Below are 26,158 nucleotides of genomic sequence, written 5' to 3' on the forward strand. Positions count from 1 at the left end.
TCGACTGACATGGTGAGAGTGGGCTTTGTCCTCCCAGCCTGTTGCCCTTTACTCAAGGGCAGGCCAACAAGGGCAGGAGCTTCCCCATCCCGGACTGTAGGTTCCAGAACCCTGACACAGTCCTCTGGGTTCTACTTCACTAGAAAAAGTTTGGTGGAAACAATTCCCAGCCAGCGCTAGGGGGCGCCCGCGTCAGGCCTGGGGAACGGACGCGCCTCTGACGTCATCACGCGGCGAGGGGCGGGGCGGGAGCCCTCGGTGAAAGCGGCCGCTGGACCTTCTCTTCGGTGCGGATTTTGGAGAGAAAGGCCGAAGGGAAGCTTCACTGAGCAGTGTCTGCGGGGTGACGAGCAGGTATTCTGAGGGAGGGACCGGGAGCCGAGGACGCGGTGACCACTGTCTGGCCCGTCCCGCCTGCCCCGCGGCGGCTCTGTGGCGGCCGAGGGAGCCGCAGCCTGACCGCCGGGCGGACGGGCTCCGGGGAAGCCCGCGCCGCTGACTGACTGACAGCTGAGCGCGGCCGCAGGGTCCACGACGCCCGAGTGGTTTTTCCCGCGCGGTCACGAGGCGCAGGGAAGGTGGGCCCATCGTCGGACAGGAGGAGGTTTCAGGTTGTGGGCTGCGTTCTGCGGGTTGAATGTCCTCTGGTTCCTGGGATTGCGCTTGTGGGGACGGATGCGCTGTCCTAGACGCGCTTTGGGGCCCAGGAAAGTGTGCGGGAGACGGCCGGGTCCTCGAGTTGCGGGGAGCTCCGTGACCCGTCGGTCGGGACTGTGCCTGGGCCGCGAGTGACCTCGAATTTCGAATTTCATTTTTGAGGCGGTGGGTGGCATGACTCCAGGACAAAGAGCATAGAGAGGGCTACTCGATCCAAGCGTTTCCGGGTCTTTGGGTTGTGGGGTGGGTGCAGAGGGCATTAAATATACTCTTATCCCGAGTTGGTCGTGCGAAGGCTAGGGTAGCAAACCCGGCAATTTTCTGGCGGAGAGCGCCTGATTGGTGCTGCATACTTCGTGGTCGTGGTGGGAATCCGGCACTGGGCGGGTAAGTAAGGTGCGCGTGTGTATGTCATACGGGCTGGAGACATCCCAGATGGTGGTTGAGTTGGGGCAAGGCCGGATGTGCTTCATTTTATGCCGGCATGGGGAGGTGTTAGGGATTCATATTCTGTTAGTATAACGTCCCTTAGGTATTGTGAGATTGTCCGCCAGGCCTGCATGTAGTTTCTAGTGATTTTAGAGGTGGGAGAGATTTGGAGACCCGTTAGGAGGGCTGGCTGACCCCTTGTGACTTTGATCCAATTTTCTTGATTGAATTGAAGAAACTGAACAAACTGTAGTATCCAGTCGTGTTCTGTTCAAGAAACAAACGGGGCAATCTTTGTTGTAGCATTCAGAACCCTCATTTTGATGCTATAGAGACAAGTGAGCAGAGCTGGCCAACTCCCCTTTGAAAACAAAAACCCAAACTCAGTGCCATCATGTTGGTCCCTACTTGTAGTGAATTCTGGTGACATGGTGAGTTATACTTTGGTCTGCTAACCACAAGGTCAGCAATCGAAAAACCACCAACCATGAGAAGGATGAGGTCTCCTCAAATGAAGAGTTACAGTTTAGGATACCCACAGAGGCACATAAGGTCACCCCTTTGACAAATCTTTCCAAGTCCCAATACTATATATATATATAAAATTAAAGGACTCTGCAAATGGTTCACATTTTGACCCACAGAGCTTCCTGTTGGAAGTGGGTCCAGGCTGTTTTTTTGTTGTTGTTTTTTTTTGGAAGGCGTAGCCCACTACCTCCAGCAATGGTAATTGTAGTGCATTGCGATGTGGAATTCCCTGTTAGAATGGTTTGAGGAGGGAGGGAGAACAAAAAAAAAAAGAGGACCTGATGCAAAGGCTTAAGTGGAGAGCAAATTCTTTGAAAATGATTAGGGCAAAGAATGTACAGATGTGCTTTATACAATTGATGTACGTATATGTAAGGGTTGTGATAAGAGTTGTATGAGCCTCTAATAAAATGTTTAAAAAATTTTTTAAAAAAAAGAATGCTTTGAAAAGACTGTTCTTCTCTGGCTGTGAATTACAGGTATGTCTCTTAGACCACAGGACCCTTGGTATTTTGAAACTCACCAAATGGCCTGTTGGCAAAAGATGAGGCACTTGGCTTCCATAGTTTCTAATTTTAGAAAACTTGTAAGGTGATTTTACTCTGTCCTAGAGGGTTGCTGTGAGTTGTAATTGACTAGAATAAGACCTTGGTGTCAATAGTCAAGATAATCAAGTTTCCATTTTAAAAATCTGACTCCTTTGAAAATGATGGAATTTGTGGTGAAAATGAGAATATTTAACCACCTATATGATATAAGGATTTTTAGTGATATAGTGGTTAGGAATTGCACTGCTAACCACAAGGTCAGCAGTTCAAAACCACCAGCTGCTCAGAGGGAGAAAGATGAGGCTTTCTAATTCTGGAAAGAGTTACACACTCAGAAACTCACAGGGGCAGTTCAGTCCTGTCCAATATGGTTGCTGTGAGCCAGAATCAATTAGATGGCAGTGAACTTTATGCAACATAGGCAACTAACCCTCAGAATAGAAAGGAGCTATAAACAAATAAGCAAGCAAGCAAAACAGCTGTGGTGGTGAAACTGAGTCAGAATCAGCACACTGGCAGTGGAGTTTTAGCATGGACATTTTACTAGTGTTGGGGCAGGGCCGATGTTGTGCCTCAAATGATCCCTTCCAGGATAGATCAGTATTCCAGGGACGGGGTCAGGGTATAATGATAGACTGACTCTGGGCTCTCTCCAACAGCCAGTTATCAACCCCAAGCATTTCCCTCCTCCAGCACCTATGTCTATGGGTCAAACCAGACCCATTTCTGTGGAGTTGATGCCAGTGCATAAGGAGACCCTGTGCCCAACAGAGTAGAACTGTGCTCCATAGGATTTTCACTAATTATTTTAGAAGTAGCTTCCAAGAGTCTTTTCTTCCAAGTTCCTTAATTCTTTTTCAAAATCATTTTATTAGGGGCTCATACAACTCTATCACACTCTATACATACATCAGTTGTGTAAAGCACGCTTATACATTCATTGCCCTCATCATTCTCAAAACATATGCTCTCCACTTAAGCCCCTGGCATCAGGTCCTCAGTTTACCCCCCCTCCCTCATGAGCCCTTGATAATTTATAAATTATTATTTTGTCATATCATGTCCTGTCCGATGTCTCCCTTCACCTACCTCTCTGTTGTCGATCTCCTAGGGAGGAAGTCACATGTAGATCCTTGTAATCGATTTCCCCTTTCCAACCCACTCTCCCTCTGCACTCCCAGTATTGCCACACACACCACTGGTCCTGAAGGGATCATCCACCCTGGATTCCCTGTGTTTCCAGTTCCTATCTGTACCAGTGTACATCCTCTGGCCTAGCCAGACTTGCAAGGTAGGATTCGGATCATGATAGTGATGGGGAGGGGGAGGAAGCATTTAGGAACTAAAGGAAAGTTGTATTTTTCATCCTTGCTACATCATACCCTGAATGGCTGTCTCCTCCCCAAGACCCCTCTGCAAGGGGATCTCCAGTGGCTGACAAATGGGCTTTGGGTCTCCACTCCGCACTCCCTGCCTCATTCACTATGGTAAGATTTTTTTGTTCTGATGATGCCTTAGACCTGATCCCTTCGACACCCTCGTGGTCACACAGGCTGGTGTGCTTCTTCCACGTGGGCTTTGTTGCTTCTGAACTAGTTGGCCACTTGTTTACCTTCAAGCTTTTAAGACCCCAGACGTTATATTTTTTGATACCCAGGCACCATCAGATTTCTTCACCACATTTGCTTATTCGCCTACTTTGTCTTTGGCTATTGTGTCGGGAGGGTGAGCATCACAGAATGCCAATTTAATAGAAGAAAGTGTTCTTGCATCGAGGGAACACTTGAGTGGAGGCCCAATGTCCTTCCACCACCTTAATACTAAACCTATAAATATAGGCACATAGATCTATTTCCCCATCCTCATATATAAATATATTTGCATATGTACATGTCTTTATCTAGACCTCTATAAATGCCCATTGCCTCCCAGCTCTTTCCTCTATTTCCCTTGACTTTCCTCATGCCCCATTGTCATGCTCCGTCCCCACCTGGGTTTCAGCAATACCTCTTGGTTGCATTACCCTTGGTCATGCCCTACCAGGCCTCCCACACCCACCTCACCACTAATTTGGATCACTTGTTGTTCCCTTGTCCCTGGGTTTGTTAAAACCGCTTCCTTTCCCCCGACCTCCACCTATCCCATGTCCCCCTGGAACTGTCAGTCCCGTTGTTTTTCCTCCACATTGTTCATACTGCCTATCTTATTTAGACAGACCTGCGGAGATAATAACATGCACAAAACAAGACAGAGCAAAACCAAGCAACAGTATACAACAAAACAACAACAAACCACTGACAAAGAACAAGACAAAACACAACAAGAAAGAAAAGCTTGTAGTTAGTTCAAGGATCGTTTGTTGGCCTTTAGGAATGTTTTCCAGTCCAGTCTGTTGGGGCACCACGCCTTGGCCCCAAAGTCCACTTTCAGCATTCCCTGGGGACCTTGCCACTCCATTCCCTTGCTGTTCCGCTGCACTCCTCCAGTGCTTTGCCTTGCTGTGTGGTGGGATCAGGTTGGGTGCAATTCCCACACCGTGTCTCCGGTGCTGTACCCCACAGGGCCATGAGTCAGTGAGGGTGTCATGTCTTAGAGTGGGGCTGACCATGTGATCCTTTCTGTGGACTGGCTGCTCTAATTGGGGTCATCGTCCTCAAAGCCTGGTGGGCCAGGATGTGCTCCACTCTCTCCTCCTCCCCCTTCAACTGTTCCCGTGTGCTCTGATCAGATATGTCCCTCTCCCGGAGCTGCAGATTCAATGCTGTCCTTTGATATAAATTATTCTGGGGGAGAGGGGCAGGCATCCACTTAGTATTTGGTACTGGGACCAGCCTCCCAGACCTCTCCACTGGTTCCCTACTCCATGCTGGAATGTTGCGTTCACACCTCATCTGGTTTCTTTACCATACTTTGCTGTGGCATTCATATCTTCAGTGATCTCTTCATGAGGTGAGAATCAGCCAGGGTCATGTCATCAGAACTACTTGTTCATATATTGGGGCTAGAATTAAGTGCGAGGCCCAAATCCATTTATGTATCTATGGTTTATAAACGTCTGGTTCACTTTGGAGGTCTCATCATTTTATGACAAAAAATTATCATTCCTCTCCTTGGGGCTAAAATAATCTATTGATAGTGACATTAATTTATCCAATGATATAGAATTTAGCACACTAATGAGCAAAGTAAGGTGTACATTATAGATTGAACCACAAACTATGAATTATTAATTTGTAAATATTAAACTCTTAAAATGATGGAGCACTATTTACATTTACCATGGGAGTTAGTGATAGGGAAAAATTTCCAGTAGCATATATTCACAAGGACAGAAACATACCTATCTGATTAATACATCTTATGGTAAAGCAAGGAGGGGAGGGCATTATAATAGTAAATATAGGGTGGTCCTGGGCCACCTTTCATTGAGCACCTACAACAGAAGGGATTGAAACCAAAGACCAACAATCACCAGTTCATTAACCTTGGGATCACAGACAGTCATAAGTTTCTTCTCACACCAGGGCCTATAAGTCTTAAGACTAAGGGCTACCAGTAATTTTGCAGTAAATTTGAGGTAAAGCCCATTTCATTTAGTGGGGGTTCCACATTGAGTTCTTCTGGTGTAGCCTGTGAAAGAGGTGTCCTTGAAAGCGCAGAGTCTAAGGCGACAGTAATTTATAGGACATGGTCTGGCTTACCACAGGCTGTATTGAAATTAGATCAAAGGTGTCTAATTATGAACACAGTAGTGGGCTTGTTCTCCCATTGGGTTCTATGTAAGTATTGTTGTGTGCTTTTTCAGATGAGAAGTTGCTTCTCCCTGTTCATCCAGCAACAGATGGGTAAATGCCTCCTTGGAAACATAGATGCTCCTTGCTACCTCCCAACCCCCCAATCTTAACTTGACTTTCCTTTAAGGAAGAATTAACTATTGGAACTCTTGAGAGTTAAGCTGGTATAGTACTTAGAGTTGCTTCTGTGTATGTAGCAATGTTTAGTCAGTGTGAGCTGTTTTTAATAGTAATACAACTTGTGGCGTGAATCATCAAAAAGATGAATTCACTTCCAAGTTTCAGATGTATCACTACAGGCTGTATTTTAGTATAAACACCTGACTTTAAGTATGAAAACCTGGCTGGCAGCACCTTTCTCTTCTATGACAGATCTCAGGTTTTTTGTTTGTTTTTAAGGAAGAAGCTACTTCACTTGAAACTTGGGCATCTCTAGCCTGAAATCTGAAGACAGAGATATAGCGTTGAATAAGCTCACAATGCCATTTTCAGCCTCAAGTCTATGTCACATTGTAACTTGCTCTCAGTGGACCTTGTGGAGAAGAGGAGCCAGGCCTCATTTTCCCTGGTCACAGCTGAGTAAAGTAACTCCATCCTTCCCTTCCATGATCAGAAGAACTAATGGGGTGCATTATGCATTACGGGTGATCTGCTTTCGCACAGCTTTTCTTTCAATCCTTAGGTTTGTCTGCTATGGATACTGACTGTCCCCAAGAGAAGAGGAAGAAGGCTCAAATACCGGTGAGTTGAAATTAGTTATCTTAATTATCTTCACTGCTGGCTCATTTACAGGAGGGTAGGATTATATTCTCTCTCTTGGAAAGGAATAAGGCAACCAACAATTTAGACATTTCATGCCTTTTAGCAAAGTTAGGCATGTTTGCATTTTATGTTCCTTGTTGGAAAATATACCCAAGGTTAATAATAAGAATCCAGAAAACTCTAAGAAATAAGGAATATGTTTTGAAAAACTGAGATTGTTAACATTTTAAAATGTACTATTAAATTTTAATACACATCCACGGATGTCTAATATCTAATGGTGGCATCCTATATACTGGGCAATTTTTTGTTTTTACTTATTGATCTTTTTAGATATAAAAATTGAGAACAAATAGTAACAGGCGATCCTCAGGTACCATCATATACATTCGGCAATCATCTCTAAGGGACAGTCCTTTGTGCAGGAATATGATACTGTGTAGTCAAATGGAATTTTCCACTTCTGTTCAGTTCTGACAGCTGCTGCTCACACAGGACTTTTACTCTGATCTTAGTCCATTGAGCCTAGGACAGATCTAACAAATGTAAAGGATCCTCTTCTTTAGGCTTTCAATATCAGCCTTAAACTTGGTCACTCTCTCTGGGCTATCTTACTTGTGTCCTCTTCAGTATACAGATGACACGAAAACTTTATTTGATGAAAGCAAAAATTACTTGAAGCACTTACTGATGAAAATCATACTATAGTCATCAATATGGATGATATTTCAACATAAAATAAAAATATGAAAATGTTCTCAGGAAGTGGAGTCAAGATTGTGTCTAGGTAGAATCACCTGCCCGGTACTCCTGATGTTAGATTGGAAAATTAAGAGGTAAGGAGGCCAATATTGGGAGGCTGGTTGCTAGAAATAGAATTCAAATGTACTAGGGCCTGTGGTCCAGCCCACCCCCCATGTGATTTTCACCCATGGAGTTATTCCAGGACTCACTGAAATGCTCTAAATTCACTGCGTCTGCCCATAATCTCCACTAACCCCTCATAAGGTCCAGTAGTACGGCGTCTACCACCCTTCCTGCACCCAAGATCCAAGACCTGCAGCATGCAGTAATTTCCCCAGACTGCTTTCTAAAGGTAGTCATAATTCCAAGTTCGCAGAGAGCCTCTAGGAAATAGCCCCAAGAGCTCACATTGGAGGCCCCCCTCTCTGTTACTCTCCCTGCTCCTGCATTCGCAGGCTTTGTTTCTCTCCTTCCCAGCTAGGAACAGACTACATTAGCCATGCCCATGTACACACCTGCTGCCCAGCTCCATACCTGCCAGCATGAGTAACATTAGATAATTAGACACTAATTTGCTGTAATTGGAGAACCCCTAAGATATTTACTTGGGGCAGAACACAGATCCCCAGAGCACAGCCTGCAGAGCTGTATAGGAGAGAGCCTGGAGTGACACAGGAGAGCAACCAGGAGAATTCAGATCCAGTGGGCCCCAAACCTACTCGGCTAATCTGGTCCCCCTTCCCTGGGGACTCTGTGGAACAGCCCTGATACCAAGTCCCTTATTTAAAAAAAACAAACTTAAAAACTGCTTTCAAGGGGAGGGAGGGGAAAAAAAAGAGGACCTGATGCAAGGGGCTTAAGTGGAGAGCAAATGCTTTGAGAATGATTGGGGCAGGGAATGTATGGATGTGCTTTATACAATTGATGTATGTATATGTATGGATGGTGATAAGAGTTGTTTGGGTCCCTAATAAAATGTAAAAAAAGAGGAGAAAAAAATGATTAGGGCAGGGACTGTACAGATGTGCTTTATACAATTGATGTATGTATATGTATGAACTGTGATAAGAATTGTATGAGCCCCTAATAAATTGTTAAAATTAAAAAAAAACTGCTTTCAATCTGAGGCTGTGTCCCTTTGTATAACTTTGAATGTAAACCTGGGCCATTAGCATAACATTAACTTAACAAAACAGGTAGAAAGCAGATCTCTGGAGCACAGCCTGCAGAGCCAGGAGTAACACAGGAAGGCAACCGTGGGAATCCAGATCCAGTGGGACTCAAACCCAATTGGCCACTCTGGTCCCCGTCTTTGGGAGACAGAGTGGCACAGCCCTGATACCAAAGCATACTACAAACACCTATAAAAATTATTTTGAAGATAACACTAACAGAATGAGAATACATATCCTGGACATTTTAAATATCAAACTCTAGAGCTGAATTGGTCTGACATAGTAGAATTACAAATAAATGAGACCTCATAGTAGTTTTTTTTTTTTTAAGCTTTCATTTAGAGGCTGTGTTCCTTTTCATAGCTATGAATGTAAGCAGCACAAGGCTGGTTTATTATCATAGCTTTTTTTTTTTAATATGGAACGCTTCACGAATTTGCGTGTCATCCTTGCGCAGGGGCCATGCTAATCTTCTCTGTATCGTTCCAATTTTAGTATATGTGCTGCCGAAGCGAGCACTATTATCATAGCTTTAACATAGCAAAAGAGGAAAAGCCAACAGGAGCTGAAGGTCACAGCCCAGACCAAAACTGGTTCTAAAAGTTTGAGGCTTGACAAAGAGTCTTTGAAAAACTGTTAATCGTGGCCATAACCAGTTCCCCTCCAGTACATGACCCTTCCAGTTGGGCTGCACCTGGCTCTGTGACCCCACTGTGAGATCATCCTGGCCCTGAGACCACCCCCACTTCGCTGGGCTGCCTTGGCTCTGCCACTCCTGTGAGGAACCGCCTGGCTTTGAGGCTCCCCTGACAGGATGCTGCTAGCCCTATAGTCCCAAATCCTTGCAGGATTACACCGGCCCTGTGACTCCTCCACCCAGCCACATACTGTGTTCCAGCTCCCCCTCCAGGCCATATCCAGCCCTGAAGCTCCCTGAGGTTCCATCTGGACCCAATAACCCCACCACTGGCCCAATCCGGACCCTCGGCCCCTACCACTGGGCTACATATGGTCCTGAGACTCCTCCACATGCTCACCCCGGCTCCATACCCCCCCTCCCCATGGGCAGCCCTTAAACGTGTGTCTCCTCCACGGGCTCAATCCACCCTCTGAGATATCCGTCCTAAGCTCTCCACCAAATTGCTCCAGCTCCTCACCCAACTGACCTACACAATGCCACCCTGGAGGCCCGCAACCATCTGTGAGCATCCCCTAGAGCCTTCCAACCTGCCCACCAAAAAATAGAATCCTGGTAGGTTAGGGTGAGAGGGAAACCCCTGGGATAAAGTGGTATCCTAACCTCCCAGTGCAGTTGGCTACAGGCAGCCTGGAGAAGCATTCCTACCAGCCTCCCAGAAGAGAAGATCTTTGACTCCCCAGAAAATGGTGCTGAGCTCCAAAATGACACGCAGACAGCAACCTACCAAAACAACCTCAGTGAAAAAACAGGAGACACAAAACGCAATGTCGGAGGAGGTCCTGAACTTAGCAATGCTCATAGTAGAAGCAGAAGTTGATGCTGCCTGGAGTCATATAGGATATGAAGGAAGCAATACAGAAAAAAAAAAGATGAAATGATACAGGAGATAAAGGACACCCAACAAAAGGAAATACAAGAGTTAAGGGACTAGGTAACAAAAGCAACCAACAAATTAACAGAGTTCATCAACAGAATAGAAGCAGAGAACTGTACCAGTGACCTCGAGGATAACCAGGCAGACTTCAACAAATGGGAAAGACATTCAAACAAGATAATCAGAGAAGCTGAAGAAAACCCAAGAACGATGTCTGATGCCGTGAAGAGGAACAAAATTAGAATAATAATTACCAGAACAAGACACAACGATGAAGTCAAAAGCAAAAATTGTGATTGCAAGGGGATTCCTAGAAGAAAACTTCCTTAGCTTAATGAATGAGAATCAGGCAACCATTCAGGAAGTAGAGTGGACACTAGCTAGACTGGATCCAGGTAGAATTTGCCAAGGCAGATAATAGTTAAACTATCCAACTTTGAGGAAAAGGAGAAAATTAAAAGAGCACCTAGGGGCAAAAAGACAGTCACTTACAAAGGTACCCAAATAAGAATATGCTCAGACACCATGAAGGAGAGAGTGGACTAACATTTTGCTGAAATTGAAAGAAAACAAGGCAAACCCAAGAATCTTCTACCCAGCCATATTTATCATAATAGAAGGATAAGTAAACATCTTCCCAGACAAGGGAAAACTCAGAAAGTGTACGATAAAAGAAACCCAGCTCTAAAAAATCCTTGCTGCCCCAGTATGATCAGAAAAACACTCACTGAGCAGAAATATGAGACCACCACATAGAGCAATTCCACCCAGAGTTCAACACACATAATAACATTGGCTCATCAGTGAAAAGAAGGCAGGAATGAAACACATGTACACACACGACACACTGATAAAAAGGAAAATAGGGAAGCACCCAACAGGAAAGGTACAAGATGGACATCACTGAGTCCACAGATGGATGTAATAATTCTGAATATCAATGGACTGAACACGTTCATTAAAAGACTGAAACTAGTAGAATGGCTTAGGAAACACAACCCATCAATCTGCTGCTTACAAGAGACACGCCTAAAACTAGCAGACAAAATAGGCTGAGAAACAAAGGCTAGAGAAAAATATACCAAACAAATGGCAATTTAAAAAATGCAGGTGTTGGGATCCTAATCTCTGATAAAAATATCTCAAGGTGCAAGCCATAACAAGAGATTAGGAGGGACACTATACAATGTTCAAGGCATCAGTAGACCAAGAACCATTGTGCATAAAAAATATATATATGCGCCCAATGAGAGACCCACGAAATTCATCAAACTACCAAAAGATGAAAAAAGAAATCACGGCCTCAACAATCATAGTAGATGACTTTACACCACTCTCCAAGAAAGATAGATCATAAGGAAAGAAGAGACGAATTATTGAGAGATAATGCATGAAAGTCGAACATGATAGTGAACATGATAGTGGGACAGGAGGAAAGTAAAAGGAAATAGAGGAAAGAAAGAGGAGGCAAAAGACATTTATAGAGGTATAAATATAGGCATTTATAGATATAAATATATTAATATGTAACTATAGGGTTGTAGATCTGTGTACATATGTTTATATGTTAAGTATTAAAGTAGCAGACAAACATTGGGCTTCTACTCAAGTCCTCCTTCCATACAAGAATACTTTGTTCTAATAACTTGGCATTCTGTGATGCTCACCTTCCTGACATGATCACTGAAGACAAAAAGTGCTAAAGCAAATGTGAAGAAACCTGATAGTGCCCAGCTATTAGAAGATATAGCGCCTGGGGTCTTAAAGGCTTGAAGATAAATAAGCGATCTTTTAGCAGGGAAGCAACAAAGTCCACATGGAGGAAGCACACCAGCCGGTGTGATCATGAGGTGTCGACAGGATCAGGTACATAGGCATCAGAAGATCCAAAACAATCATATAGATGCAAGAGTGGGGTCAGAGTAGAGACCCAAGCAACTTCTGTAGACAATTAGACAATAGGACATCCCTTCATAGAATGGTCACAGGAAGGGACAAATCAGCCAGGTTGCAGTATAGCACCGATGAAATACAACATTCCTCTTGTTCTTTAATGCTTACTCTACCCACTATCATGACCGCAGTTCTACCTTTCAAATCTGGCTAGACCAGAGCATGTACACTAGTACAGATAAGAGCTCTCGACTTAGGGAATCCATGACAGATAATCCCTCAGGAGCAGTAATGGAGCAGGGATACCTTGAGGGTAAAGGGGGAGAAGTGGGGAACTGATTTCAATAAATAATGTATAACGCCTGGGGGGACAAACAACAGAAATGTGTGTGAAGGGAGACAACAGATGGTGTAAAATAGGAAAATAAAAATATAAATTATCAAGGGTTCGTGAGGGTGGAAGCGATGGTGACAGGAAAAACAGGAGCTGATACCAAGATCTCAAGTAGAAAGGAAATGTTTTGGAAATGATGATGGCAACATATGTACAAATGTGCTTGATAACAATCGATGTATGGATTGTTAAGAGCTGTAAAGAGCCCCCAATGAAATGATTTATTAAAATATGTTTTGAAAATGATGGGAACATATATACAAATATGTTTGATACAATTGATGTATGGATTGTCATAAGAGCTATAAGAACCCCCAATAAAATTATTTATTAAAAATAAATATTTTTTTACTGCACAGTCCTGCACCATCTCACAACTGTTCTATGCCTGAGCCCTTTGATGCAGCCACTGTGCCCGTCTATCTTGTCAAAGGCCTTTTTCTTTTTTGCTGCCCCTCCACTTTACCAAACATGAGACCCTTCTCCAAGGACCGATCTCCTCTACAATATGTCCAAAGTATGTTACAAATCTTGCCATCTTTGCCTTTAAGGAGCACTTTGGCCTTACTTCTTCCAATACAGATTGGTTTGTCCTTTTTGCAGTCAATGGTGCTTTGAGTATTTTTCTCCAGCACCACATTTCAAATACATAGATTCTTTTGTGGTTTTCCTTATTCAGTGTCCAGCTTTCACATGAATTTGATGCAATTGAAAGTGCCATGCCTTGGGTTAGGTGCACTTTACCCCTCATAGAAACATCCTTACTCTTTTCAATACTCTAAAGAGGTCTTGTGCAGAATATTTTACCTAATGCACTATGTTTTTTGATCTCTTGACTGCTGCTTCCATGCGCTTTGTGGATCCAAGTAAGAAAAAAGCTTTAACCACTTCAACCTTTTTTCTGTTTATCATGATGTTACCTATTGGTCCAGTTATGAAGACATAGGTCTTCCTCACATTGAGTTGTAATCCATACAGAAGGCTGCAATCTTGATCTTCATCAGCAAGTGCTTTAAGTCCTCATTTTCCACAGGTGAGGTTGTGTCATTTGCATATGGCAGGTTGATAAGCCTTCCTTCAATCCTGATATCCCATCGTTCTTCATGTAATCCAGCTTCTCTGATGATTTGCTCTGCATGTAGATTGAACAAGTGTGGTGAGAGAACACAACCCTGTTGCACGCTTTTCCTGATTGTCAACCATGCAGTCCTCCCTTGTTCTGTTAGCACAACTAACTGCCTCTTGATTGATCATGTACAAAGTCTGAGCACAATGATGTGTTCTGGAATTCCCATACTTCTCAAAGTTATCCACATCTTTGCATAGTCGATGAAACACAAATAGACACCTTTCTGGCATTCTGTGCTTAGAGTCAAGATCCATCTGACATCAGCAATGATATCCTTTGTTCCATACCCCCTTCTGAATCCAGCCTGAACTTCAGGCAGTTCTCAGTCAATAACAAATCTACTGCTAATGACCTTCTTAAAGTTTTATAATAATAATAATACAAACAGTTAGAGTTCCTGGGGGGAAATAAGGGGTAGGGGATGAAGGGTAGCTGATATCAAAGAGTTTTAAATGTTTTGAAACATTGTGGTAGCAAATATACCATTATGCTGGATACATCTAAATTATGGAATGTTATGACATCTTTAAGAGCTCCCAATAAAATGGTTAATGATAATAAAAAGTTTTACAAAGCAATGCTGTCATTTTGAGGACAGAGGCACCCCTGACTCAAGTTGTATTATTTTCAGTAGATTCATATGAATGTGAAAATGGGACGTGCATAAGGAACCACAAAGAACTTATGTATTTGGGTTATGATGTTGTCAAATAATGAATATGCTCTGGATTGCCAGTCATCAGTCACTAGTCACTTCTCCAGTCACTAGTCTCTGGAGAAGGGTGTCTTGCTTGACAAAGTTAAAAGAGTACTCGAAAAAAGAGGAAGACCCTAAAGGCTTGAAGATAAACAAGCGGCCATCTAGCTCAGAAGCAACAAAGTGCACATGGAAGAACACACCAGCCTGTGTGATCGAGTGGTCCCGAAGGGATCAGTTACCAGGCATCAAAGAACAAAAAATCATATCATTGACTGCACACCTCCATGATAGGATCGCTGAAGACAAATGGGTGCATAAGCAAATGAGGTGAAGAAAGCTGATGGTGCCCGGCTGTCAAATGAGATAGTGTCTGGGGTCTTAAAGGCTTGAAGGTGAAAAAGCAGCCATCTAGCTCAGAAGCAAAAAAGCCCACATGGAAGAAGCACACCGGCCAGTGCGATCACGAGGTGCCAAAGTGACCAGGTATAAGGCATCATGCAAAAAAAAAAAAAAAGAAAGATGTGTGTATATGTATATATATGTGTGTGTGTGTGTGTGTGTGTGTGTGTGTGTGTATATATATATATATATATATATATATATATATATATATATATATATATATATATATACACCATATTGAATGAAGGGGGAAGTGCAGAGTGGAGACCCAAGGACCAAGTGTCGGCCAATGGAGATCCCCTCATAGAGGGGTTTAGGAGAGGAGATGGGTTAATTAGGGTGCGAGGTAGTACGGATGAAGAACACAGCTTTCCCCCAGATCCTGGATGCTTCCTCCCCCCAACTACCATGATCCGAATTCTACCTTGCAGGGCTGGGTAGGGCAGAGGTTGCACACTGGTACATATGAGGGCTGGAGGCACACGGAATCCAGGGTGGATGATACCTTCAGGACCAAGGGTGTGAGGGGCGATGCTGGGAGAGTGGAGGGTGAGTGGGTTGGAAAGGGGGAACTGATTACAAGGATCCACATGTGACCTCCTCCCTGGGGGAGGGACAGCGGAGAAGGGGGGGAAGGTAGACCGGATAGGGCAAGATATGACAAAATAACGATGTATAAATTACCAAGGGCACATGAGGGAGGGGGGAGCGGGGAGGGAGGGAAAAAAAAAAAGGACCTGATGCAAAGGGCTTAAGTGGAGAGCAAATGCTTTGAGAATGATTGGGGCAGGGAATGTATGGATGTGCTTTATACAATTGATGTATGTATATGTATGGATTGTGATAAGAGTTCTATGAGTCCCTAATAAAATGTAAAAAAAGAAAAGAGAAAAAAATGATTAGGGCAAAGAATGTACAGATGTGCTTTATACAATTGATGTATGTATATGTATGGACTGTGATAAGAGTTGTATGAGCCCCTAATTGTTTAAAAAAAAAGAGGAAAACCCTCAACAAAGTAGTTAGCACAGCAGCTGCAACAATGGGCTCAAACATAGTGATTGCTAGGATGTGACAAGTCCAGGCTACGTTTCCTATCTGTTGTACAAGTGTTGCCGTAATTATGAAGGAAATGAATGTTAAATTGGACCTTCATAATGTGTTTGTGGAGCCCTGAAGGCATAGTAACAAAGTGCTGGGCTGCAGGTCAGTTCTGCTCTGTTCTGTGCAGTCTGTATGAGCCAAATTTACTCTGACAGTGAGGTAAGGTGCTTGTTTAGTTTTCAAAGGATATGCTATAGGAGTATTGCTGTAATTCTTTTTCATAAATACTGCCCTTGATTAATTAAGTATTAAGGTCATTACTAGAAAAGCTTATAAAAAACATTAAAAGTGATTTTACAGATCTCTTTGTTACCTGGACTCTTGGAGACATGCTCGCTGCAGACCCTATCTGTTCACTTCCACTTTTCTCTTTATAGTTGAAGTCGTTCGATCTTCGCCTTTAAGTTCTCACCATCCCTTCATGCGTAGTTCAAGCTCCATCATCCTGATGCCTTGTGTTCTTTTCTAGCCTTCTTATATAGTAAACTCCTATGTTTGGATTCCTTTCTTATTCTTAAAGGCAATTTTTCTTGAAAACTTATTAATGCAATCAGATTGATTCACCATTCATTTCTCCAATGAAGTCATGTGTTTTTGAGGTCTGGGATGTGTGTGTTGGTCATCACTTCTGCTCCCCAAAGATCCAAGTCTGCAGTGAAGTCTGAGGAACGATATGGAGAACTCTTTTCTCTATGAAGAATTAGATCAGCAGTTCTTAACCTGTGGTTTGCAACCCCTCTGGGGGGTCAAACGACCTTTTCACAGGGGTCGCCTGATTCATAACAGTAGCGAAATTACAATTATGAGGTAGCAACTAAAATAATTTTATGGTTGGGGGTCACTACAACATGAGGAACTGTATTAAAAGGTCATGGCATTAGTTGAACTTCAGATGCAGATTCATCAGGGCCCCCAGCTGGACTCTCATTGTGAAAATTGGTGGTGTTGCACTATACATTGATTTCTTGCTCATTCTAGGAGCCCATTACAATCAAGGATGTCACTGTGGTTTTCACGGAGGCAGAATGGAAGACACTGAGCTCTGAGCAGAAGAACCTGTACAGAGACGTGATGCTGGAGGTGTGCAGGAATCTCTTCTCATTGGGTGAGGATGTGCTTTTTTCTTCTCATTAACGCAGTAGATATTTATTGGCCACTGTGCAAAGTAAGCCACAATGGTACAGTGGTTAAGCACTTGTATGCTAACCTAGTATTCACATATATTTAGTTTGGACCCACCAGCCACTCTGAGAGAACGGTGTGTCAGTCTTCTTCTGTCAAGATTTATAGATTTGGACATCCTAGGGGACAGTTCATCTGTTCTGTATGTAGGGTTGGCATGAATTGAAATCAACTTGACCGTCACAGATGTTTTTGGTTTTCTATGTGCCGTACAGTTTCTGCTCAACTATTATCCTAGTTGTTGGCCATTTGAACCTATTTAGGGGTACCGCAGAAGGTCTGTCAGTTTGCTTAGGCAAATAAGGTTACTCACCCACTTGCTGCTATAGAGTTGATTTACAGGTCTCTGTACATAACTTATTATGGGAGTGAAAATCCATGTCTTTCTTCAGTGATGCAACTGCTAGTTCTTAACTGCTGATTTTGTAGTTTGCAGTTCAATCCTATTATCCCTAAGCCAAGAGCCAACAAAGTCCTATAGACCAAATCAAAGAAAAACGTAAAATAAATTTTATGGAGTTGTTCTACTCTAAACACATGGGGTATGCATGAATTGTAAATGACTTGGTGGCTATAACAATAATGTCAGTAAGCATTGTACTGCTAACTTCATGGTAGGTAATTCAAGATAGTTCACCAGTCACTTCTGTGGAGGAAGAACAAGCTGTCTACTCCCATAAAGATTTATAGCCCTCAATAGGGTTCCTACGAGTCAAGAGGGACTGAGTGACTGTGGGTCTGTGAGATTCTCAGATCCTTGAGATTCTCAGCCTACATTAAGCAATGTTATAGTTAGAAATTCCTGGCTTTACTGGTTTTAACCTTGAGTATAAAGCCACAACAGTCAACAACCTTTTATATACAGTCATAATAAAATACACCAGGCTGAAAGATAATGTTTGCTATAACGTGAAAATCTAATAAAAGAGTGGTTGAAAAAGGGCTATTGGCAGGGTAGCTGGCTGAAGTATGAAATTTATGAGGACTTTTTGGAAATTAGCAAGTGGCTTATATTTAACCACAGGTGTATAGTAATAAGGAAGTTAGAGCTCTGGGTACTAGGGTAAAGGCATTTCAGATGGAAGGAGTTGTCAGTGCTGGTAGGGCCTTGTGGAAGGTATGTGCCAGCCAAGTACAAGGGAGGACATGTCAGGATGCTAAGGCAGTGGGGACACTGCAAAGGTGGGTATGGAGAATACATGCCGCACCAGCAGTTTAAATTCAATGCTACATTTTGTAATGGCTTTTGGTGCTCATAAACTATGTCTTAAAATTTATTTAAAATATTTTCATTGATTCCTCAGTCTGGGTTGATGAACATTATCAAATACAGTATTATTTTTCTAGACCAAAGTTGTCCAACTTTTTCTATAAAGGGCCAATCATAAATAAATAAATAAGATAAAAATGGGCCAATGATCAATACCTCAACTAATGGTTCTGGCTGTGTCCTGTCCTCACAGGACCTAGACACTGACATTTTATTTTTGTGATTGTCACACATGACAAAATGTATTTGTTCGACTGTTTTCTAACCAATTAAATTGTCAAAAAATTTCCTGGGTTGTATGCTACATCAAATCAGGGAGAAGATTGTGTTTGGCCTGTGTATGTAGTCTCTTCTTTCACATTATCCTTGCCCAGTAGAAATTATGAGCCACATAGCTCTTTTAAAATTGCCTAGTAAGCACATTTAAAAAAAGTAAGACTAAACTAGTGATATGCCATTTCCACATTTAATCAGTATTAAAAAAACACTTATTTATATAACATACCATAATATCTTAAAAATCTGGTGTATTTTATATTTAGAATACATTTTAGTTCTGACTAGCCTTATATCAATTGCTCAGTGTAAATATGAGTGGCTATGTTTTTATTGTTTATTATATTTCTCCATATTCCTGCATTTGTAGAGAAACTATCACATTTTCGTTGACACCAACCAGTTCCAGTTGTCATTTTCTACAAGCAGTGTAATTCCTTCTCTGATACAGATTTACTTTGTTACATTTTCATCTTCTTTGTCATATATATATATATATTAATTGCATTGAAGTTACCCTTTATGATGTAGTTTCATCAAACTCAGTATCAGTATAAATATTCCTCAATTTTCAGTGAATTTGAGTTATGATGACTATCACCTGTGATTTTAGAGGAGATTGTTTTTTGTACAACTTACCATCTTATCATTAGTAATAAGATGGTGCATATTATTTCCACTGTAGAATTTGTTATTAGCATGCTCATTCCACAATGAAAAATACAACTTTCCTCTAGTTCCTAAATGCTTTCTGCCCCTCCCCCCCTGCCGCCCACTATCATGATCCCAGTTCTACCTTGCAAGTCTGGCTAGACCAGAGTATGTACACTGGTACAGACAGGAGCTGGAAACACAGGAAATCCAGGGCGGATGATCCCTTCAGGACCAGTGGTGTGAGTGGTGATACTGGGAGGGTGTAGGGAGAGTGGGTTGGAAAGGGGGAACCGATTACAAGGATCTACATACAACTTCCTCCCTGTGGAACAGACAACAGAAAATTGGGTGAAGGGAGATGTCGGACAGGGCAAGATATGACAGAATAATAATTTATAAATTACCAAGGGTTCATGAGGGAGTAGGGAGCAGGGAGGGAGGGGGAAAATGAGACCTGATGTCAGGGGCTTAAGTGGAGAGCAAATGTTTTGAGAATGATGAGGACAATGAATGTACAAATGTACTTTACACAATTGAGTTGTATGAACCCCTAATAAAACAATTAAGAAAAACACATGCTCATTCCAATCCCCAATGGATAAAGAAATAAAATATAAAGCACAGTATAAAAAACTGCTTTAGTATAAGGATAGAAAAATCTGCTTTATAAACCTACTTTGATAAAAAAATGAAAACTAAATTAAAATGAGGTATTCTACTTACATCACACAGCTGCCTCGGATATAATTGTTGGAATAGATCCTATTCATAAATTGGAGTCTATGTGTGTCAGTTTATCCATTTCAATAGAGTTTCCAGTGTTTTGATTTGACCTTTGATAATCAGTCTAATTGTCCATACAACCCATAGTCGACAAATCAAGCAACATACTGCACTGGGCAAATCTGCTTCGAAAGATGTCCTGTAAAGTGTTAAAGGCAAAGATGGCACTTTAAGGTCTAAGATAGGCTTCTTCCAAGTCATGGTATCTTCATGTTAACATTGGCTAATGAATAAGGAAAAACCAAGGAAGAATCGATGCCTTTGCATTATGATATTGACCAGAAGTTATTGGCTATACTAAGGAGTACCAGAAGAATGAGCAAAGCTGCCTTGGAAGTAGTAGAGCCAGAATACTCCTTTGAAGGAAGGATGGCACAGCTTCTCCCATCCAGTGGACATATTAGCAGGAGTGACCAGTGCCTAAAGCTGGGTGGATATCATGCTTGGTCAAGTAGAGGGTCAGGGAAAAAGAAGGGCCTCAGTGAGATGGATTGACACATTGATTCAACAATGGCTGAATCATAGCATTGATTGTGAGGACAGTGTGGAAGCAGGCTTTTTTGTTTCCTTGCCCATAGGGCCTTCGTGATTTGGAGCCGACCTGACAGCACTAAAATAACAGCAACAATCTAATTAGTTTTTCTCCTTTCATAGTAATGTCTTTCTCTACTTTAATACATTTATCTGTTTCAGATAAACGTTCTCGCCCACCAGGTTAATGGGAAGGGATGATACACTGGCCATAAATGGAGTTCATGCCAACCTCTGTTCTTTCAGATCAGGGCAACTGGTGCAAAAGTAGTTTGTGCCAGCTCAGATTGCGACTGGGGTAAGGGTGCATGTTAGCAGAAGGAATTCATAGGACCCCTGAGGCTGCTGGAGGTGGGGCAACTAATCACTGGCCATTTGGAGTGGCCACTGTTTGTTCTACTACTCTGATGAAAGAGGGAGTTCACAGGCCTCCAGAATGGGGGGTGAGGACTCAGCAGTGTACATAAATGTTCATGAATGTACGGCTATAGCCTCAGACTGGAGGTTGAATGTTGGAAGGGACAGGTCACTGGGTGAGGGTGGGGGCTTGATACACTTTTGATCACTAGGAAGGTGTGAAGAACAAGAAAGGATCATACCTTTTACCATTAGCTACCAGGAATACCTGGTTGCTATCTTGATAGAATACTGTAAAAAAGTTAAGGGTGGCTATGCTGCCTCAGTGTACCCAATTCTGTTTTCTCTCTGGTCACTTCTTGTTCAGCTTCTTCTCCTAGTCAGTATTTAATCTGCTTTTCTACCTTCTCTTCTGAAGCTCAGGTTACAGGGTCTTTGGTGTCTTGGTATAGAGCAGTGGTTCTCAACTTGAGGGTCGCAACCCCTGTGGGGGGTCATAACACTAGCAAAATTACAGTTAATGACATAGCAACGAAAATAACTTTGTGGTTGGGGGCGGTCATCACAACATGAGGAACTGTATTAAAGGGTCGCTGCATTAGGAAGGTTGAGAACCACTGGTGTAGAGGATCTGTGTAGCCTCATCTTGCCAAAGTCCCCCAGTAGTTCTATTTTACATGGCTGCTTGTATGCGAGCTTTTTTTTTCTCAGTCATTTTATTGGGAGTCTCGTACAACTCTTATCAAAATCCGTCCATTGTGTCAAGCAAATTTGTACATTTGTTACCATCATTCTCAAAACATTTTCTTTCTACTTGAGCCCTTGGTATCAGCTCCTCATTTCCCCCCCTCCCTTCCTGCCTCCCCCTCCCTCATGTGCCCTTGATAATTTATAAATTATTATTATTTTGTCATGTCTTACACTGTCCGATGTCTCTCTTCACCTACTTTTCTGTGTCCACCCCCCAGGAAGGAGGTCACATATAGATCCTTGCAATTGGTTCCCCTTTTCTACCCTCCCTTCCCTCCACCCTCCCAGTATCGTCAATCTTACCACTGGGCCTGAGGAGTTCATCTGTCCTGGAATCCCTCTGTTTCCAGTTCCTATCTGTACCAGTGAACATCCTCTGGTTTACCCAGATTTGTAAGGTAGAATTGGGAATCATGATAGTGGGGGATAGGAAGCATTCAAGAACTAGAGGAAAGTAGTATGTTTCATCGTTGCTACCCTGCACCCTGACTGGCTCCTCCTCTCCCCGCGACCCTTCTGTAAGGGGATGTCCAGTTGCCTACTGATAGGCTTTGGGTCCCCATTCTGCATTCCCCCTTATTCACAATGATATGCTTTTTTGTTCTTTGATGTCTGATACCTGATCCTATCGACACCTTGTGATCACACAGACTGGTATGCTTCTTCCATGTGGACTTTGTTGCATCTGGGCTAGATGGCCACTTGTTTACCTTTAAGACCCCAGATGCTGTATCTTGAGAGCCGGGCACCATCACCTTTCTTCACCACATTTGCTTATGTATGTATCTGCTTTGTCTTCAGCGATCCTGTTGGGAAGGTGAGCATCTTGGAATGTGTGAGCTTTTAAGAGAGTAGATGCTGCTCCCAAAACTAGGGTGTAGAACATTATCTATTTTGTTAGACCAATTAACTAAGTTGGCCCTTGATGTTATGGTTTTAACCCCTTTAACCAATCCTGTGAGTTACTTGGATATGTCTAGGAAGTCTCTAATTGTGTGTATGCTTTATTGTAGCTATGTGAATACATAAGTAGCATACACAAAAATGTATGTATGTGTGGCTATAGGAACATCTACACAAATAGTGCATATATATCTATGTTGGTTTCATTTCTAGGATAAGCTGTAAACAGTTTGGTTTTTATACTTTGTTTACTCATAAGTTGCAACATGCCCTGTAATTGCAATACAACAGTAAACTATCTTGGAATGTCTGAAGTCTACTGTGCCAGTGAAGTATTTATGGAGGAGATTGATCGGTTTGTGGCACTGGTGAGAAGATCCTGGCTTGAAATGGATGAAGATTTATATGTATATTCAAGGTGTTCTGGTGGAACTATGGGTTAGGAATTTTGGTGCTAACCATGAGGTCAGCAGTTTAAACTCACCAGCCACTCCTAAGGCAAAATTGAGCCTACTTCCATGAAGACATACAGCCATAGAATTGATTGTGTCAGTTAGAAATATGCTACTAAGATTATAATTAGTTGCCATCAGGTGGATTCTGACTCATAATGGACATGTGTGAAGAATAGCTTAGAACTCTTCGATAGGGTTTTCCGGCCCGTGCCCTTCCAGACTCACATTGCCAGAAGGTCACCAATCTGTCTTGTGAACCATCATCCTTTCGCCTAGTAGTCAGGCTCATAACTGTTTGTACCCCAGCCCCCCGGTCTGCACAATGAGATACTGTCATCATGAGAGAAGGCAACCCAGCCCAAGTAGCCCCATTTAAAGTTGCACTAATGGAAAACTTTCTCTCTCTCCTGCAGAAGCAAAGTCAGAAATCTCTTCCTGTTCCCCATGCCTCAGGCAGCATGTGCTTCAGATCTTCCCCGAGTTCCATCCAGGAAATTCCAACCTCAGGCAACAGAAGCAGCCAGAGCATCAGGATTCTGATCAGAACTGCAAGAATGAAAACACACAAGGGTGGGAGAGAGAAATCTCTAAACCCTTGTGTAGGAACACAGGGGAGACAGAGACCTCCAGGGCTTTATCCAGCCCAGCCTGCGGAGGGTCAGCAAGCCCCAGAGAAAGCAACAGAGGAGTGGGATTGGAGCCCTACTCCGCCCAAACAGTGAACAGTTCTGTGGAAACAGACAAGAGTTTGAAGGAATTAGAAACCTCAAGATTTGGAGCAGTCAGCTATAAAGACGATGAGCCCAGCTATATCCTGAAATCAAATTTCACCACAAACCAGAAGACCCTTCTGCGAGAGAAGCCACACGTATGCATGGACTGTGGGCGAGGCTTTCGCCACAAGTCAAGTCTCATCATACATCGGAGGATACACTCGGGGGAAAAGCCATATGTGTGCAGGGTCTGCGGGAGAGGCTTTACCTGTCTTGCAAATCTCCTTTCTCACCAGAGGATACACTCAGGTGAGAAGCCTCATGTGTGTAAGGAGTGCGATCGAGGCTTTAGGCAAAAGTCACATCTTATCACACACCTGCGGACCCATTCAGGGGAGAAGCCTCACATGTGCGTGAACTGTGGGCGAAAGTTTCGCCACAAGTCAACTCTCACCACACACCAGAGGATACACTCGGGGGAAAAGCCATATGTGTGCAAGGAGTGCGGCCGAGGCTTTACCTGCCATGCAAATCTCTTTTCACACCAGAGTATACACTCAGGCGAGAAGTCACATGTGTGTGAAGTGTGTGGGCGAGGCTTTAGCCAAAAGTCCTATCTCCTCACACACCAGAGGATACACTCAGGGGAGAAGCCGCATGTGTGCATGGACTGTGGGCGAAGCTTTAGTCACAAGTTAACTCTTATCACACACCTGAGGACACACTCAGGAGAGAAACCATATATGTGTAAGGAGTGTACACGAGGATTCAGCCAAAAATCACATCTCATCTCGCACCTGAGGACACACTCAGGGGAGAAGCCGTATGTGTGTGAACAGTGTGCACGAGGTTTTAACCAAAAGGCACATCTCATCAGACATCAGAAGACACACTCAGGAGAGAAGCCACACTTATGTAAGGAGTGTGGGCGAGGCTTTATCCAAAAGTCCTATCTCATCACACACCAGAGGACACACACAGGGGAGAAACCACATGTGTGCATGGACTGTGGGCGAGGCTTTAACCAAAAGTCACATCTCATCATACACCAGAGGACTCACTCAGGGGAGAAGCCATACATGTGCAGGGACTGTGGGCGAAGCTTCACTCACAGGTCAACACTCATCTCACACCTGAGGACACACTCAGGGGAGAAGCCACACGTGTGTACGGACTGTGGCCGAAGCTTTAGCCACAGGTTGACCCTCATCAGACACCTGAGGACACACTCAGGAGACAAGCCATATGTGTGTAAGGAGTGTGGTCGAGGATTTGCCTGCAAAACAAATCTCCTTATGCACCAGAGGACACACTCAGGCGAGAAGCCACATGTGTGTAAGGAGTGTGGACAAGGCTTTAGCTACAAACAAAGGCTCATTAAACATGAGCCAACTCACTCCAGAGAAGCTCTGTGTTTGCAGTGAATGTAAACAAGTCTTTGACTCTAATTTACTCTCATAGACCATAAGATATAGACAGAAAGCTTTGTGTGTAGAGAAGATAAGAATTTGAGACAAAGGCACACTTCAGAGAAGTGGTTTCTGTGGTCCAAGAAGGTGAGGTGCTGTGACAATAAGTTTATTCTTGCACCAGATGCCACAGGGATAAGGGCCGGGAGAGCTGTTATGCAAGGAGGGAACGTGACTCCAGGGTCCTTTCTTAGCTGACTGAGGAGGACAAAATGTTGCCACCACAACTCCGCCCACTTCTGAGGCAGTGTCAGAAGAATTCTGCTCTTTGTGAGGGGAGCTATCAGTAGTAATTAACTAGATTATTCTTTCCACATTCTGTAACTAAATAGAATAGAAAAGTAGAAGCTTAAGTCTAAGAATGGTTAGCTTGTTTTATTTTCATATGCCAGTTCCTGCAAGTGCTTTGTTGTCTTTTTGTTTAAATTTTTTAATAAACCATCAGGAACACTTGTTTATTCATTTGTCTTAGAGGCTATGTGGATTTCAAATTCACAACTCTTAGTGAACTCAGTCCTTTAGTTAAACATTTCTAAGTACATTTATTGGCGAATCCAGTCCTTTGCATCGGGAGAAGAGTTGTCTAGGCTTTGGAGACAGGTGCCAAGTGAAAGGAGAGAAGACCACTTCTAGTGTCACTTCTTTCTATAACTCTCTTCCTTTGATGACTTCTGTGAATGCTCCCTCTCCTGGTTTCCCTTCATATTGTAAGTCTTTGTTCAGGTCTGTGAAGTCTTTCTCCACTCCACCCATGGACTCTGAATATCACTCTCCCTTTTCGTGAGGACAGCTTACCAGAGACTTGCAGAGTCCAGGCTCAGAGCCTTTGGTTGGACCCAAGCTCTTCTTCAGTCTGTTGCTTTGGGCCTTGTGGTTGCAGCCCATGTCTAATCACCAATGATATGTCTAAAGTCCTCAGCACATTTCTGATACTAGTCATAGGACCTTTAGCCATGCCCCCTCCGCCTTCTGAAGGGAAGAC

The 26,158-nt window shown here is 43.1% G+C and overlaps 1 protein-coding gene and 1 non-coding gene across 2 annotated transcripts; one reads left to right on the top strand and one right to left on the bottom strand.

Annotated features, from left to right (window-relative positions):
- Positions 1 to 237: 237 nt before the first annotated feature.
- LOC142423223 (uncharacterized) lies at positions 238 to 26,158 on the top strand. The gene is given in 5 exon segments (XM_075528449.1): positions 238 to 354; positions 6,639 to 6,697; positions 16,812 to 16,938; positions 23,408 to 25,103; positions 25,105 to 26,158. Coding segments are annotated over 4 exon segments (1,935 nt in total). The 5' UTR covers positions 238 to 354; positions 6,639 to 6,649; the 3' UTR covers positions 25,169 to 26,158.
- Positions 9,050 to 9,156, bottom strand: LOC142423525 (U6 spliceosomal RNA). The gene has a single exon (XR_012779156.1). It is a non-coding gene; the product is annotated as a U6 spliceosomal RNA (small nuclear RNA).

Source organism: Tenrec ecaudatus, chromosome 12 (assembly GCF_050624435.1).
Source record: "Tenrec ecaudatus isolate mTenEca1 chromosome 12, mTenEca1.hap1, whole genome shotgun sequence".
NCBI classification, from domain to species: domain Eukaryota; kingdom Metazoa; phylum Chordata; class Mammalia; order Afrosoricida; family Tenrecidae; genus Tenrec; species Tenrec ecaudatus.